Genomic DNA, 17727 nt, shown 5'->3' with positions numbered 1-17727 from the left:
GTGTAAGAAATCAGAAGTTTAATCAATATCAAGTTTAATCAGTATAAAATTTTAAAAGCACTAAAAACCAGAAGATAACAATATTTAGGCCCTTAAAAGCAGAAAATAATTCATTACTATTATCTATTACTTCGAAGTCTGTGCCAAGCTAAATAAATCGATATCTCATAAAATTATCATCGAAACTAATTTTATATTAGATATTAATTTGTTTATCTTATTAAACGCTTGCAGGGACATGGGTTTAGAAGTAAATGCAGAGAAAACTAAATACATGGAAGTGCGTCGGGACCGTAATACGGCAAATTGTGGAGGCGTTAAAATATTAAATAATACTTTTGATAAAGTGGATACTTTCAAATATTTAGGATCAATATTAACAGACGAAAATCATATTCACGAAGAAATTAAATGTCGACTAAAAGCAGGGAATTCGTGTTACTATTCGGTTCAAAATCTCTTGTCGTCGCGAATTCTGTCGAGGAATTTGAAGCTTAAAATATATAAAACGATAATCATGCCTGTTGTTCTGTATGGTTGTGAAACATGGTCGCTTACTCTGAGGGAAGAACATAGACTGAAAGTATTTGAGAACAGGATCCTGAGAAGAATATTCGGACCCAAGAGGAACGAGAATGAGGAATGGCGGAAGCTTCATAACGAGGAACTACATAGTTTATACGGTTTACCCAACATTGTTAGGGTCGTCAAGTCTAGGAGGCTTAGGTGGGCAGGTCATGTAGCTAGAATGGAAGAAAGTAGAAACGCTTTCAAAGTCTTGACTGGTAGACCCATAGGAAAACGACCATTAGGAAGACCTAGGCGCAGATGGGAGGACAATATTAAGATGGATCTCGCAGAGATAGGAATACAAAGTAGAAACTGGACGCAATTAGCTAAGGATAGAAGTCAGTGGAGAGCTTTTGTGAACGCGGCACTGAACCTCCGGGTTCCATAAGCCATAGAGTTAGTTAGTTAGTTATTAATTTGTTTGGCTTCGTAAAGGCTTCATTTTGTTTTATAGGTAATAGTAATGAATTATTTTCTGCTTCTAAGCACCTTATTATTTTTTTGCATTTTAGCGCTTTTATTATTTTCTACTTTTTAGCTCTTTTATTGAAGTCGGTTATATTGATTTTTTTAAAATATTTTGTTTTTAGTGTGTTTTTGAAGTTGGTTATTTTTCTGTTAAGTTTCTTTATTATTTCCACTTTTTCGTTACCCAGTAGTTTAGTTAGATACCTAAACTAAAGATAGGGCAATAACTTCGTATAAAGTAGGTCAGCCTAAGAAGTATTTATGACCAAATATGTATTAATCGGTCTACGCATTACGGAATTATACGTGAACATAAACATGATACTAACGCAGTAATCTGTTGCGGAGTTTCATGGTCTAATCCTCCAAAGACTGTAATCAGATCCTAATAAAATTTCTTGAAAACTACGAAAAGGTAGTTGTTTGAAACTAACAAGGAATAATCAAACTCGGTACATACGTATTGAAGTTATGCGTGAATATGCACAGAATGAAGTTGGTTAATTACGAAATTATCACTGTTAGACGTTGAAGAGTTTTATAATCTAGCTCTGAAGATTGCTGTTAGATCCTTATGAACTTTACATGGGACTACAAGAAAAGAATACTATTTCAAGCAGAAAAAGAATCATCAAAATCGGTTCTTGCAGTTGGTTAACATACTGACAAAAATTAATAATTAACACTAGGAATGGGCATGAGTGAGTTTTCTTTGAAACTCGACTCAACTCGAAACAGATATCTTGGAGCTCGACTCGAGAACTCGGCTCGAAAAATTTCCTCCAACTCGACTCGAATTCGGGTCGAGTTTCGAATCAAGTCGAGCCAAAACGAGCTAAATCGAGCAAAATCCTGTGTGCAGTTTCAAGTACTCTGTTCAAGTATCCTACATAGACAATATAATTATTATCAATTGTACTACTGCTACTATTACTACTACTACAACAACAACAACAACAACAACTACTACTACTACTACTACTACTTATTATTATTATTATTATTATTATTATTATTATTATTATTATTATTATTATTATTATTATTATTATTATTATTATTATTATTATAACAACGCCGAATATAATCATGAAAGATAGGTGGTTTGTAAAACTAGTTAACTGCCGATATCGGCCGTCGAGAGACCTTCAGAGGTAGGGACATCGTTCACAAGCTTTTAAGTTTGAGTTCCAGAGGAGCAAGTATTCCGGCTAGATCCAAAAATTGCTCAAAGTTATAGGGCACCAGCCAACATGTTCAAAATTGCCCGGCCCGAGTTTAAGGATGTCAGCGGCTCAAGCGGCTCGGCTTACAGCTCATTCAATATCGAACCTAACCGAGAAGTGAGCCGAGCCAACAGCTCACCAAACCGAGCCGACTCGAGCCAAGGCTGACCCGAGCGGAACCGAACCGAGCTGATGTCTCATCCCAACCAAGCCTGTTCGAGCCATCAGCTCAGCTGAGTCGAGTCGAATCCAGATGATGGACTCGTTTCAACGGAGCTGGCTCGAGCCGATGCTCACCTGAGCCGAGTCGGTGCCTCATCCAAACCGAGCCGATGGCTCATTCCAACCGAGCCAGCTCGAGCTGTTCCCTCACTTGAACCGAGTCGAGCCGGTTGATATCACTACCCGAGTTGGGCTTCTGCTTCGGCTCAAAAATTCGACTGTGCAGGTCTCAGCCTTGCTGGTAAGAACTACAGTAGATAACACTTATATTGTTGCACACAACATTTGAGATTGTCTTGTTATAAAAGTCTATTGTCGTCTCATTATCCAGACGAGAAAATATGCGAGTAGTATCCCCTGTCGTGACCAAAACTAAAAGTGTTCCATATTACTGTTTACATTTCTCATGACTTTCGCTTTCCAGTCTACTCAGGCCATGATTTCAAAACGAGTTAAAACGAGCTGAACGAGCGAGCCATATATCAAACTCGACTCCATTCAAAACTCGGCCTCAAAAAACAGTGACTTGGCTCGGAACTTAACTCGAGAAAATTACCTTTGACTCGACTCTAAACTCGAGTCGAATTCGAGTCGAGTCGAGTCTTAGGTCGACTCTTACCCATCCCTAATTAACACTGATAGCCATTGAAAGGTTTTGTGAGCTAGCACCGAAGACTATTGTTAGATCCTTGTGAAGTTCATTCACGTGGGACTACAAGAAAAGAATACTCTCAGTGGCGGATCTAAACCAGGGCCGGAGGGGCCTAGGCCTCTCAGGTTTTGAGTGACAAAAATAATTTAAGCCGTTATTTATATATTTTTAAAAGTTTATGGTAAACTCATGATATACCTATCATAGTCTGGGTTCTGGCTGCCCTCACCCGCAGTTTTTACCTTCAAAATCCGCCACTGAATACTCTTTCAAATCTAAAAAGATCATCAAAATCAGAGCACATTTGTCGAAGTAATGCGTGAACATAGACACAACTTATGTATATAAAGGATCGAATTGAGAACCTTCCCCTTTTTCTGAAAACAGTTAAAATGAACAGACGCGCATGTATATCTCTGTTTGCCTGTCATGGGATAGAAAGGAGTCACCTACAGCCACCACATGTTGTACTCACCAAGATCTGCCCCAGTTCTAATTCGTTCTCCGGAGGTACGAAGCCGTTTCTTCGATTTTCGACTTGAGGGGGAAATTGGAAGGTCAAAATGCATCCAAAAATTATAAACAATGAACGATAGTGGCTGTAAAGTAGGCAACCCTACTGTCTTTCATGGATCAAATTGCATATCTTTCAGATCTTCGAATTCCTTTGCGTTACTTTATTCTTTCTGTGCGAAGAATGAGCATGTCACCTGATCTGAGAATTGATAAAAGCAGTTGTATTTACATTTCACATATTTCTTTATTTTCAAAGTTTTGCTTACATATTATTCTTCCCGTAGGAGAAACGGGCACTTCCGTTAGTTTAAAATAAAAACACCGATAAAGAGAAAACGAGAGGGAGAGAGAGAGAGAGAAATACAGGCATTAAAATATATAATATCTCGCCTTATAAGAATCGTGACTTATTGTGCCCTAGTAGTTTATTCTTAACTCAAAACAAATGAAAGATACAAAATACCGTACTAAATATTATGAAATATGAATACAATTGTAGCAGATGTTTTCGAAAAACTTCCAATAATAATAATAATAATAATAATAATAATAATAATAATAATAATAATAATAATAATAATAATAATAATAATAATAATAATAATAATAATAATAATAATAATAATAAGAATAATTGTATGTTGCCGATATGAAGATTCTGTGGTGGATGTGTGGAGTGACACGAAAAGGACAAAATTAAAAATGAAGTGATCCGGGGAACAGTAAAGGTGAGACCAGTAATAGATAAACATCAAAAAAGTAGACTGGGATGATTTGGGCACGTAAGAAGAAGACCTTTGAAATACTAGCTCACCGTAATGGGAAACGAGAACGAGGCCGTCCAAAGAAGTGAGGAGATTGATTGTGGATATGACACACGATAGAAATAGGTGGAGGACAACAATCAGAAAAGCCGACCCCAGTTAACTGGGAAAAAAGGCTTAGAAAAAGAAGAACCTCCAAGAGTAAACTGCCCCTTGTAATATTTTCATGAGAAATGACTTACGACTTATTGTAAGATTGATAATGAAATATATATATATTTATGAAATTTAAACAAAATCACATGATATGTTTTTCAAGAATTCTTCCGAATATCACTACCCTTTGCGGACATTTTCATGAAACCACTTACGCAGCATTGTGCTGTTATTAATTAAACATGTAGCTGTGAAATATGAACAAAATCACCTGAACCGTCTTTTAGAAAATCGTCAAAAATGAACTTATTCCCAAGCGTAAACTACCTCTTCTGTACATTCTCAAAGGAAACGACCTATGCCATATTATAGGATTGTTAATAGAATATAAACATTTATTTGTGTAATATAAACAAAATTGTTAGAGCCGTTTACGAGAAAATTACAAATTTTGATTTTCATCTTCAGTGTAGTGCCCTTATTTTCAAGATAGGAAAAAAATTTGAAAAAAAAAATCTTGGAGAACTTAGGCTGCAGCCTAAAATTTCTGAATTTAAAATTTATTAAACGGCTACGGTTGAACGGTAATAAATTTCCTTATGGAATTTTCGTTTATTGATATAATAAACTGCATAATATGCCTTTGAAGTTTCCATCGAAACAGCCTCATTAACGTATCGTCGTCATATTCTACTATTGTGTCGTTAAAAAAAAAAAAAAAAAAAAAAACGGCGTCAGATATATAGTAAGTATTTATGCTCATGTTAAATCGAAGCTTTTGATTCATACTAGTTGTATCCACTCCTGCTTCCGCTTAACAATATAGCTGGGATTGTCAAACGTCCGTATTTAGTACGGACACATTGTATTTTAAGAGTTGTGCCCGTGTCCTCTCAGAAAAAGATAAGATGTCTGTGTTTTTGTTTTGGACTCGGAAATACGTTAATTATTTACTATTCCCTTACCAATGCACTGATTACAAGCTAACTAAGGAAAATAGCAGAAGTTTTGTACTCTTATGTGTTAAAGATACGTGAAAAATCACGAAATAGATTGTGGTCTCTGAGAGAACCGCAGCACATGTGGAGTGATTTTACGACCGGTGCAGAGAATTGTAAGCGAAAGAGAAAGTCTCTTAATGAAACTGGAAATATGTGATTTCGATTCCCAGACAAGAATCCTCGCAATGAAAACACAATCGAATCACAGGTATAGACTGGGAGGCCTTAACTCCGACGAATTGTTTATTATTTAACACATTTGAACACTTACTGTTTGATGAATCAAATGTCATTTAAATTTACACACACACACATACACACACACACACACACACATATATATATATATATATATATATATATATATATATATATATATATATATATATATATATATATATAGATAGATAGATAGATAGATAGATAGATAGATAGATAGATAGATATAGGGGTCTATATATCAATGGCATGTGTATTTTATAAGGTAAAGAGATAACCTGTTTCAACTTTCAGGATACAAATTTTATGGCAGTAGAATTTTAATTTCAATATAACTCTTTATTATGTAGGTCTATAGATATACTGTAGCAGGTAGTTTTTCTTCAATTAAAGGATTTCGCCAATTTTCAGTAAAATCGAAAGTGCCCGTATTTTTGAATCCAGAAATCTAAATATAGCATTACAGTCAAAGAAATACAATATAGAAGATACGTTCGTAATTAACTAACAGATTATCAGATTGTATGAGGCTGAGGATTCAGAATTTGATTGATTTTGAGTGAATTTTCGGGAAAATTTGCATTACTACAACATATAGACGTCTTCTGCAACTGCATCTGTTGATATATATGCTTGTGTGCAGAATGTAGTTATTTCTTTAAAGATGTTAGTATTTCTTTTAGTTTTCGACATTTTCACAAATTTAATATTATTATCTTTTATATTTTTCTTTCTCTTGTATGTTCATTAGGGCAGCAACAGCAGTTTCGAGCGATCGCCTTGGGTCAGAGGCCATTCTTAGACTCTCCTTTCACCAGTCCACTGAGAAGTCTAGATCCTCTCCGTGGAAAGAGCGACGGGACGCTGTCTTTCAAAGTTCCTGGACAAAATGCCTCTCTACAAGGTATGTGTTGGCTTTAATCTTATACTTTACTTCTTATTGTATCATATAATGATTCTATAGATAGACAATCTGTTTTGATGTACTGACATGTTCATCTTACATTTTTCACATTTATAGGAAGGGATATTCCCTCTTTCAGACCTTCATTTGAAAGTCTAAGTATCTAACAATCTAGTGTCACAGTCTAGAACACCACGTAAAGGAGTTTGGTTTTTCACAGTATACACAACGTGAAAAATTGGAGTTTGAATTTTTGCATCTCCCTCTCCTCCATTCCCTTGTGATCTTTAGTAAGGTAAATGACTATTCGAAAATTGAAAAACTTTTAATTCTTTGGGATTTTGTCTAGTAGGAAGTCATTGAGTTCATTTCAGCGTTACAAGTATGTTCCATGAACATATTTTGCATCCTGAGCATTATACTAACCCGCTAATGTCAGCAGCGCTGCTGGTAGTCTATCAATCACTGGTGATATCAATCATTACTTCTATAGGAATACATGGGAAACTAATTTTTGATTTTGGGTGATCTCGGACACTCAGATTATTTCTTCATATTAACTATTGCACACACCCTTGAATGTCCGTGTATTCTGCTTGTACTTCTCCAGAATCATATTTTTTTTAAAATTAGATACATGCTTACGTTATTTTGGAAATTGAAGTGTTGTCGATGTTGAATCAATTTTAACAATCAAGTCGTGGCATTTCTTATAATTTTGCAAATGGTATAACAAATATATCGAACAAACGATTTTAAAGTTGCACTTGTGTTAGCTAGTGGTATGAAATCGTTAAGGTTCATTGGCGCATTCACAAAAGATCTTTGTCCTTAGCCAACTGGATCCAATTTCTGCTTTGTCGAGTTGAGTTGATTTTAGTTCACCGTCCTATCAGCAGCGAGGCTATGTGAGACGTGGACCTACAGCTCAACGCGGGTTCCGAATCACATGAGCTCTCGCCAGGAATCGAATTATTATTTTGAATATTTAATGCATTATGTTTAATATTCTGCATTATTCTTAAATCATTGTTCGGAACATTTAAAGCAATATGTTTAATATTCTACCATTATTCGTAAAATATTATTTTGAATATTTAATGCGTTATGTTTAATATTCTACATTATTCGTGAATTATTTTGAATATTTAATGCGTTATGTTTAATATTCTGCATTATTCTTACATCATTATTCGGAACATTTAAAACAATATTTTAATATTCTACATTATTCGTAAATTATTATTTTGAATATTTAATGCATTATGTTTAATATTCTGCATTATTCTTAAATCATTCTTCGGGACATTTAAAGTAATATGTTTAATATTCTACATTATTCGTAAAATATTATTTTGAATATTTAATGCGTTATGTTTAATATTCTGCATTATTGGTAAATTATTATTTTAAATATTTAATGCGTTATGTTTAATATTCTACATTATTCTTAAATCATTATTCGGAATATTTAAAGCAATATATTTAATATTCTACATTATTCGTAAATTATTATTTTGAATATTTAATGCGTTATGTTTAATATTCTATATTCTTAAATTATTTTGAATATTTAATGCGTTATGTTTAATATTCTACATTATTCGTGAATTATTATTTTGAATATATAATGCGTTATGTTTAATATTCAGCATTATTCTTAAATCATTGTTCGGAACATTTAAAGCAGTATGTTTAATATTCTACATTATTCGTAAATTATTATTTTGAATATTTAATGCGTTATGTTTAATATTCTGCATTATTCGAAATTATTATTTTGAATATTTAATGCGTTATGTTTAATATTCTACATTACTCGTAAATTATTATTTTGGAATATTTATTCTGTAAATCGAGTTTGGCTCTGTAGAGGACTATTATAAATAAATAAGTAAATAAATATTTAATGCGTTATTTTAATATTCTGCATTATTCTTAAATCATTATTCGGAATATTTAAAAAATATATTTAATATTCTACATTATTCGTAAATTGTTATTTTGAATATTTAAAGCGTTATGTTTAATATTCTACATTATTCTCAAAACATTATTTGTTTTACTGCAGTTGTTCTTAGCGCGTTATTCTGTCCTCTTAGGTCCAACTTTCGTGTACGATACGTCCGTGATCGTTAGTACATGTTAACACGTTACATTATAAATTTTACAGCAAAATTACAACAAGTCACTGACTATTGTGATCTAAAATTTAAATTACAACGATCCAATTATGATTTTACGAGAATTCATTGAGATTAAAATAATGGATGAATATAGGTATTATGTTTGCCAGTAATTTCTACTAATTTTAGTAAAATTTCATACTGTTACATGGCCTGGTTACTAATTGGACTAGTGTTTAGAGGTTCAATGGTAAAGAGGTTTAGTTAGGTAGTACGATCGTGCGTACGTAGTGTCTCTGTTCCTAGCATGTAACTGGATAATCATTGAAGTATTAATCAGCTGTCAATTTGCCCGCAAGAGTTAATCTTCATCCCAGTACAGGTGCACATAGAATGTCTCACAGCCAGAGACAAACATCATAATGGACAGCAACTTCTCCCTCCATCAACAAGGAAATACAAGTACTGGTAATTACTTACGGAAATGTTTAATTTATGGGAAAATAACATAAATAAAATAAATGGTAAACTGTACAACAAATAAAAACAATTTTTGATTCATTTGTCATCACACTACATGTAAGTGCAACGCCTTCAGTATTCCAATCACCACTTTTTCACTTTTAGTGGGTAACTTCAAAACAATAGAGAATATCAGCAATTTACAAGAACCATACGTTGTATTTACTAAAGTGTCTCCAGGAGTTCTCTTATAGTTGAGAAATTAGGGTGCACAGGTTATGAGATCATCATTATTGGTTGCTCAAATTTCTGCTGAATATGAAAAGTTTTAAAAGTCAGTTCTAGTTCATTCAATAGCGTTTTGTAAGTATTAAATACCTTACTTTCAAAAAATTGTTCACACTTTTGTTGTTTAGAAATTATTAATGAGTTTCACGATTGTGAAAAAGAATCCTTCAAGCTTTTGGCAAATCTTTATTATAAGTACACACAATATTTACTTAACGTTTACTTGTTTTCTTCATATATATATCCTTAAGTAGGAATTAGTGAATTTGCTTATTTTATTTATTTATTTATTGTATGGAAATTTAACTAGGTTGAAACTAATTCCTACTTAACCCCAACTTTGATGGACCATACGAACTCAGGAACCAAAGGCCTACACAGGAAAATATTTCACATACGTACTCAGCAAGTAAGTGTTTACCTCCACGCAGAGAATGGTGAAGATCGAATTGAGTCCTGTTATTACGCACAATATGTATATGAAGCGTTCCGGGTGAAAAGAGTAAACTCAACAAGAGTTAACGTGCAATCTAAACGCTTCGAAAATAGATTTGAGATATTCGAGTAGTAATACAAAATTGTTGAGTTGAGTTGATTTTTAGTTTAACGTCCCTTTTCAGCAGCGAGGCTATATGAGACGTGGACCTACTGATTAACGTGGAATCCGAACCACATGAGCTCCCGCTACAAAATTGTTCTGTGGCAGGCAGTGTTCACGTTTTTATGTATAATTTGTGGAAATCATTCGTCTTTCCTTTAGAAAATACAGTATCAAAAGAAGTGGACAGTTAGAGGTTTATTTTGACACTTTAGAGTATATATTCAGGAAACAAGAATTGTTGAGTCCACCCTTGTTACTCGGAACACCACAAAAAGCTTAAAAATAGGAAAAACACGGGGCAGCGCATCAAAATTCCTTAATTTTAAGATATGATAAAGCTTTTTAAATGAATACTTCATATTAGTTTTCCTTTGAACCTATCTTATGTTGAGAATTCGCTTCACGACTCTAAATAATAATCAGTATATTCTACCATAATTAAATCATTTGACTCAAAAGCGTTACATAGGTAAGCTTAGTTAAAAATCATTAACATCATCATACGTATCTCAATAATAATGCAAAACTAATTTTATATTACAACTAGCCTAACTTTTTCTAGTATACACATTATAATATAAGGGAAATTGGACAATTGCGTGATAATTACACAATTAACGATTCGGAGCTTATCTTCCAACCAGACAAGGGCACATGAATTCTTATAGAGGAAAGATGAGTGTAGTTCATGTATTGGAAGCCATGAAACGATAATGCTGAATGTTGAAAGGACTAATTCAACAGATTGTGTTATTATCGCTGTAATGTGAAGAGTGTAGAACAGTCTTCTTTGTTTTAGAACGAATAGTTTTGTGTTTGGAAGAATTTGTGTGTGGAATTAGTCTAAATTGTAATCCATAGAATCATTCTTTCAATTCATACACATTTATCAATATATCTACTGTTACAGATTCTCAAAGAAATCCTTACTTTTGGTGGAGGTAAGTTATTCAACGTACTTCAGCGTTTTGGTAGATTAAAAACCTTAATATCATGAATATAGCCGCGGTTCCCTTACAAACATTGAAACAATAAAAGTAAATAAATAAAGTTTTAAAAAGTTATCATCTGAATATGATATGAAAAGTCTCAAAATAGTCCTAAATCCCAGATGTCGGGATAAGTGGGATATTCTTGAATTTTATTAATTTTCTTTGCAGAATTCACAGTATGGGAAGGAGACGTCTACAATATACAGTAAAACCTGCCTTCAACGGACCCTTTATTAAACTGAAAACTGTCTTAAAGGGAAATATTTCATGGTCCCGTGGATTTTGGAGTAAAAGACATGTAAAAGTCCATTCATTAAGCGGAAACTGTGTTATGCGGACAACGGAAAGCAAAATAAACCTTTAACGGAAAATTCTGAGTTAGACTACATCGTTTAGAATTTTTTTAAAAATCCTGTGAGAGGGTAAACATATACTGTCTGCGATAAATACTTCGTTCTTTTGTTAAATCTTTATGGACAGTGTTGACCTTCGTCAATCACTACTCATATTCAGCTCCCACAATTCTTCGCTAGTCCTACGTAGCATGTCAGCTGTCAGTCTTCTTTGTAGGCGTACTTCTGTTCCGCTTGTGTAGCAACTAGCGACAGCCAACAAAAATGAGAAGAAAACTGAAAAAACAAAGTTCTGAAAAAAGGAATTGAGGTAAAGCAGAAGTTATATATCTCCATCACGTGTCGTGAAAACAAGGAGGAAAGAGTTCAGAGGACTTTCAAAATTTCAAAGAAAGCTTTTCTGTGTCCTGAAGTATACCGCAGCCAAGTAGTAGCAATGCACGCAAAAAATCCTGCTTGACTATTGGGAACAATAAAGGAAAGTGTGCACAGCATATTTTGTGTTTATTTTAAGTTTTTTGGGTATTAATCCGTAGAAGGAAAAAGTACTGTAATTGAACAAGTTACGTACATCAATATATTTTCTCATTATGTCCGTTATAAGCATATATATGTTTTTAACGGAAAGGTCTATCTCCATTAAGCGGAAACCTGTCTTTCACGGAAATTTTTGCGAGTCCCGCTCGATTCCGCTGAAGACAGGTTTCACTGTATATTGTAAGGAACTTATTATATCAATACCATTTTGCTTTCTAACTAATTTTACACACACTTTACTGCATTTAGTACAACCAATATATCATTACTTGCGATCGATAAAGCACTTCCATACTTTGGAAAATGATTGTAAATGATATTTATATGCATCTTTGGTGGAGATTAATCTTTCCATTACATGGCCCGTAAGAATCTGTAAAGAAAGAAAAAAAAAAAACTAACAAGATACTATCTCAAGTTTTGGTCTTGGCGCCTTTTAGCACCACCTGCGCAGTGTTTCTTTCCTTTTTATTATTTTTTTTATTTTCGTTGTGTTCCCTTCCTGTTCGTTGTCGCTAGTACTGCTATATTTTCGCTCAAGAACAAGAAAGCGAGTTTCAGAGCTAGCCAGCTGTTGAGAACAATCTTGTTTCTCCTCCCCCTTAGAGTCACACGCTCTTTCCCTTCCGTATTTCTGAAATTTCAGGGTTTGACTGCGTGTAGTTGACAGATCCATAATTAACAGATTTAGTTAATTAATAATAGTTTCTGTTTCTTAAATAAAGGCAGGCCAGTGTATCAAAAGTTGTCACCGACAGTTTAATAACCCCCCATACACCTCCTTCGGTGTGTCATGACGGAAATAGCCTTGTCAATAACGATCAGAGAAAGGACATTCAATATGGAAATTGAAGAAGAAAGGGCGATTTAAGAAGGAAAAATAATCAAGAAGATCTAAAAAGCAAGGAGAGAAACTTATAATGAAATGGTCCAAAATAAACAAAGAATGATAGAATGACAGAGAATATAATTATAACGTTTGACATTTTAGTTTCTGAACGAGATCATGTTTGACGCCAGTAAAGTATTAAGACCTAAAAAAAAAAGGTATTTAATATAATACTGAAATTCATTTGTTTCGTATAAATATTAGATACAATGCTGTTTTATTTTCACTTATTTGTTGTTTACGTCAATAAAAATAAAACCTTTATTTATTTATTTATTTATTTATTTACTAGCTGAATATACCCGTTCTTCGCATGGGGGCTGTATTTAGAAGTCAACGCCTGTGAGAGTATCACCATTGATCTCAGCGACCGCGAAAACTATGAATTCGACACTAATATCGGCCATTTTCTACTACTTTAAACGCCTCCCGGTAAACGCCCCCCTGAGACCCCCTGGTTCGAATTTAAAAAAAAACGCTTTGCCTTGGTCTGGGGCCTGGACCAAGGTATCCGTGACCAAAATTTGGTAACTTTGGTCAACTTGTCTGGTCCCCAGGCCGGTCTCGGTAAACGACCCCCTGAGACCCCCCCTGGTTCGAAATTTAAAAAAACGCTTCATCTTGATGTGGGGTCTGGACCAAGGTACCCGTGACCAAATTTTTGTAATCCTCGGTCCACTCGTCTGGTCTCCAGGCCGCACACAGACAGACAGAGAAACAAACACACAAACAAACTCTCTATTTTATTTATATTAGATCTGAGTTTAATGTTCCTCGATGAGCTCCTAGGCTAAGGGTTACGGTGATGATTATAACGACCGAAATGATGAGATGAAAAAAGTAGGAGGAGATGGAGAATCCGAGAAAACGCACGTACATAGTATTTGTCTTTAGCGCAAAGTTCACTTGGTGAAAGTTGGGATCAAGTGAGGAAACCCCAGAAGTAAGCACTCTAGCACTGAGACACCTCGCCGCCAATGAAATCTTTGTTCAATTTAACGGCCCACCAGGGGATAAAAGTGAGGAGGAACACACGGGGACGCTATTTCCCCATTTCCAAAAGATATCTATGCCATTCCTCCACTTCCTAAAAAATTACAAGGACAAAGATTGGCACGGGGGACGGCGTGGCGATTTCCTACCTTTTCAGATCCACTTTTACCCCTGCGTCCCAACACCATGCTCATTAGGCTGAATGAGATGATTAATGAAAGTGAATTATTATAAAGGATTAAGCGGAATAAAAATATGTGAGGAAACAGGAGAATTCCGAGAAAAATGGGACAACTAGCACAATGTTTTCCACCACAACCTCGTATCGAACCCGAAACTGTTCACACCAGCGGTGAGCGTTCGTTCTACCCTGAGATAGTGTTGTCTAGATCAAGTGGTGTGGGGTTTACTAAATTTGCTCTGTCCGTGAGAAAATCCTTTCCACGAGCTAGTTAATGTCATATTTGCTTCAGCATCTCGATTATTTGTAGTGTTTGTGTTGCACATGTGATGATATCATCTGAATTGAACCAGGAGTACTAACAATTAAATCATAATGTGTCTTTTTGGGACCTATGGAGTGTCTATGAGATATTTACCTACATTTTAACGCTAAATCTAGTAAACCATACGGACATCAACCAGGAATCAAATCCAGTTCTTCCGCCTCCTAAAGCGATTTCTTAGTTGTAATCAGGGCCGTACCGTGGGGGAGGGCGAGTGGGGCGACGGCCCCGGGCGCCGAAGTAAAGGGGCGAAAAATTCGAGAGAAAAAAGGAAAGAGATAGGAAAAATTGCTTGGAATAGATGTATGGGGGCGCCGTCGTATACTCTCGCCCCGGGCGCTGATTTTCCACTGCACAGCCCTGGTTGTAATTGAATCTTACACTAACTAAGCGGGCGTAGGTGAGAAGTTACCGTTCTTACTTCGAAATCCGGATATCGAATGTTCAGATTTCATTATCTAGTCTTTTACATAGGTTGATCATGTAAATAGTACGTTTAAACACAGATCCTGCGCTATTTCCCTCTAAAACTATTCCCTGTTCCCAAAAATGTAAGAACAAGTGGATACTTCTATAAAATATCTTACCGGTAAATTTTGTTTTGTATCTCGGATTTTTCTCATATTTTATTTAGTTTTGATTAATTAATTAATTAATTTGAGTTTTAACGACCTTTTCAACACCGAGCCTGCATGAGATAGGCCTTATTGTATAAAGAGGGATTGGAAACACTACTCGGGTTTGTTTTGTATCCTATCCTGACCAAGTACATCCCCACAGAATCGAACCGGGATCAAGCACACCATTCACACTATAATATTATGGTTGGGCAGTGCGTTGCTCTAGAAGTAGAAATAAATAAAACAATTTATTTAGTACTATTTATTTATTTATTTATTTAGTCATTTATTTATGTATTTATTTATTTATTAGAGTATCAGCACTCTAAACAGTCTAGAGTAGTATAATGTTAAAACTTTCGCTCATTAGCTATAGCATGTTCTGTTGATGATCAAATGATTATATACAAAGTTATAAAAGAAAATGACTCAGTGGTAGGGCGCTTACCTCTGGAGCGTAAGGTTTCTGGTTTGATTCTCGGCCAAGTATGTTTGGTGTTCGACAACATGGAGTCCGTGGGTTTTCTCGGGTACTCCCCTTTCCTCCCACATTCTCATTCTACAAATTCTTCCATCATTGTTCACTTTTCTAAAAAAATCATCCGTCTCCTTAGCCTAACAGGAATAGTTGTGGGACGCTAAACTAAAAAAAATAAAATAAAATAAAATAAAGAAAATGAAATTAAGTGGTTGAAGTACTCCTTGCCGAAATTCTGCGTACGCCACTGATATATAACGTTCTTTGGCAACACCAAATATATATATACTTAGTGTAATGTACTTAGTTTAGTATAGAATTCAAAGCACATGAACTTCCACTTAGAATACACACAGATCCCCTGTACAAAAGAGAACCATGCTAAGTATATAGCCACAGAGGCCTATAGAAATCATCGTGAGTTGATTGTCTTGCTTTATAAAAAAAGTGAAACATACTTTGAACGACATAAGAGACTACGAGTTTAGGTACGAAACAAATTTAGAAAGCCACTAATATCTCTGAATGACTAATGCGATGAGTAAAGTTCCTTTCACAATGACACATATATTTTTTTGATACATATATATTTTACTGGCTGGTAGTGAGAATTAGTTCAACATATGTATACCAAAGCTTCTATTTTTCATATTTGCTAAATTTCGCGAGTGTTTTGTTTCCTTTTTAATCGTTTTAAACTAATAAAACGCCGATAATATAGAAAGAAACGTAAGGTGCGTGTCCGGTAAAGAACTCTGGGGTTTCAATCTCCGTACAATAGTAATTTGATTATGGTAATAAAGCTACACCTGATCTTGGCCTGGTTAGTATGCAAGTAAAACATTCTCCTGTACAGACCTTTGGGTCCCGAGTCACGAAGCATGGAAGTTGAAGTTTGAATATACGAACGCGATCCACAAAACCCACTTAATTTTGTATGACGAATGTTACACGATCTGGAAGATCTACAAACTCATACGATCTTGATTAGATTTGGCGGAGATATAGATTTTGGCTTCCTTAATATGCACATTACAACAATAGTATACCTAGGCACCGTTAATAGTGTCGCCCACGAGATGAGACAAGAAATAAATTTTCTCGCCTCGTCTTCGTAAATTTTGTATAATTCTCGTCTCTCCTCGTAAACTTTTCTTATCGTTTTGTAAATTCATGTAAATTACAAAATTTATGACTTTTCGCCCTTAATTTCATCTAGAAGTTATTAGAATCCTTTCATGTCACAAAAAATCCACCGAGCATTATATATGGTACTTGTACCGATTATGGCCCGGGTCCCTAATATGACCCATCCACCATATCTCTGCAGATTTTGGTTCAGAGGACATAGTTTATATTGTCATCTGAGCACCAGCGTAAATCTGCAGATATGATGGATGGGCCATATTAGGGACCCGGGCCATAATCGGTACAAGTACCATATATATATATATATATATATATATATATATATATATATATATATATATATATATATTCATTATAGTGATAAATTGTGTAATGACCTGTGTACTTGGATACATACTCTTCATTATATTCGTAAAATCGCTTTATCGATTTACAGTTTTTGTAAGCTGTTATGAATCATGTATCACTGTAATAGTGTTTGAAGTCTCAGACTTGGGTGAACTAATATTTCTCACGAGATTCAAGAACTTTCTCGTGTTGTCTTGTTTTTAACACGAGAATGGTCATGTTTCTTGTCTGTCTCGAATTTAAAAAACGTATTTCTCGTCTCATGGGGAACCGTATCGTACGCATAAATGATCTACAAATTTCGTCTATATTAATCATACGTGGTACGGAGGTAAACATTTACTTTAGTAGTACGCATGTAAAACCTTTTTATGTTATTCACAAGTTATGGACAATCAAATTTCGGGTTTAAATTTAGTGAAATTATTGTTTTAAGAAACTCTTCTGATTTTTAGAACAAAAATTAGGTAAAAATACGTGGAACAAACTTTTAATTTAAGGATAGATGTTAACCTGATAATCATTAAGTGCAGAGAGTGTTTACTTATAGTAATGATTCTACTAAAATCAATGAAATACAAATTTATTGACTGATACATATTTTAAAATTAATCAAGTTGAAATTTTATTCAAGTTGCTTTTAGTGGATTTTTTCGCCCACTTTTTCCAACTCGAAAACGAAATCCA

The 17727-nt window shown here is 34.5% G+C and overlaps 1 protein-coding gene across 1 annotated transcript in view; it reads left to right on the top strand.

Annotated features, from left to right (window-relative positions):
- The window catches only part of LOC145662863 (runt-related transcription factor 2-like), a 260111-nt gene that overhangs the window by 144940 nt on the left and 97444 nt on the right, over nucleotides 1-17727 (top strand). The window contains exon 3 of the mRNA XM_081728804.1: nucleotides 6546-6698. Within this exon, the coding sequence (XP_081584930.1) occupies nucleotides 6546-6698 (153 nt within the window). The remainder of the gene's footprint in view (nucleotides 1-6545; nucleotides 6699-17727) is intronic.

The sequence above is a fragment of the Thermobia domestica genome, chromosome 10 (assembly GCF_964235325.1).
Source record: "Thermobia domestica chromosome 10, izTheDome1.hap1.1, whole genome shotgun sequence".
NCBI classification, from domain to species: Eukaryota; Metazoa; Arthropoda; class Insecta; order Zygentoma; family Lepismatidae; genus Thermobia; species Thermobia domestica.
The sequence above is the reverse complement of the archived record's forward strand: the minus strand, read 5'-3'. Positions and strand labels throughout refer to the sequence as shown.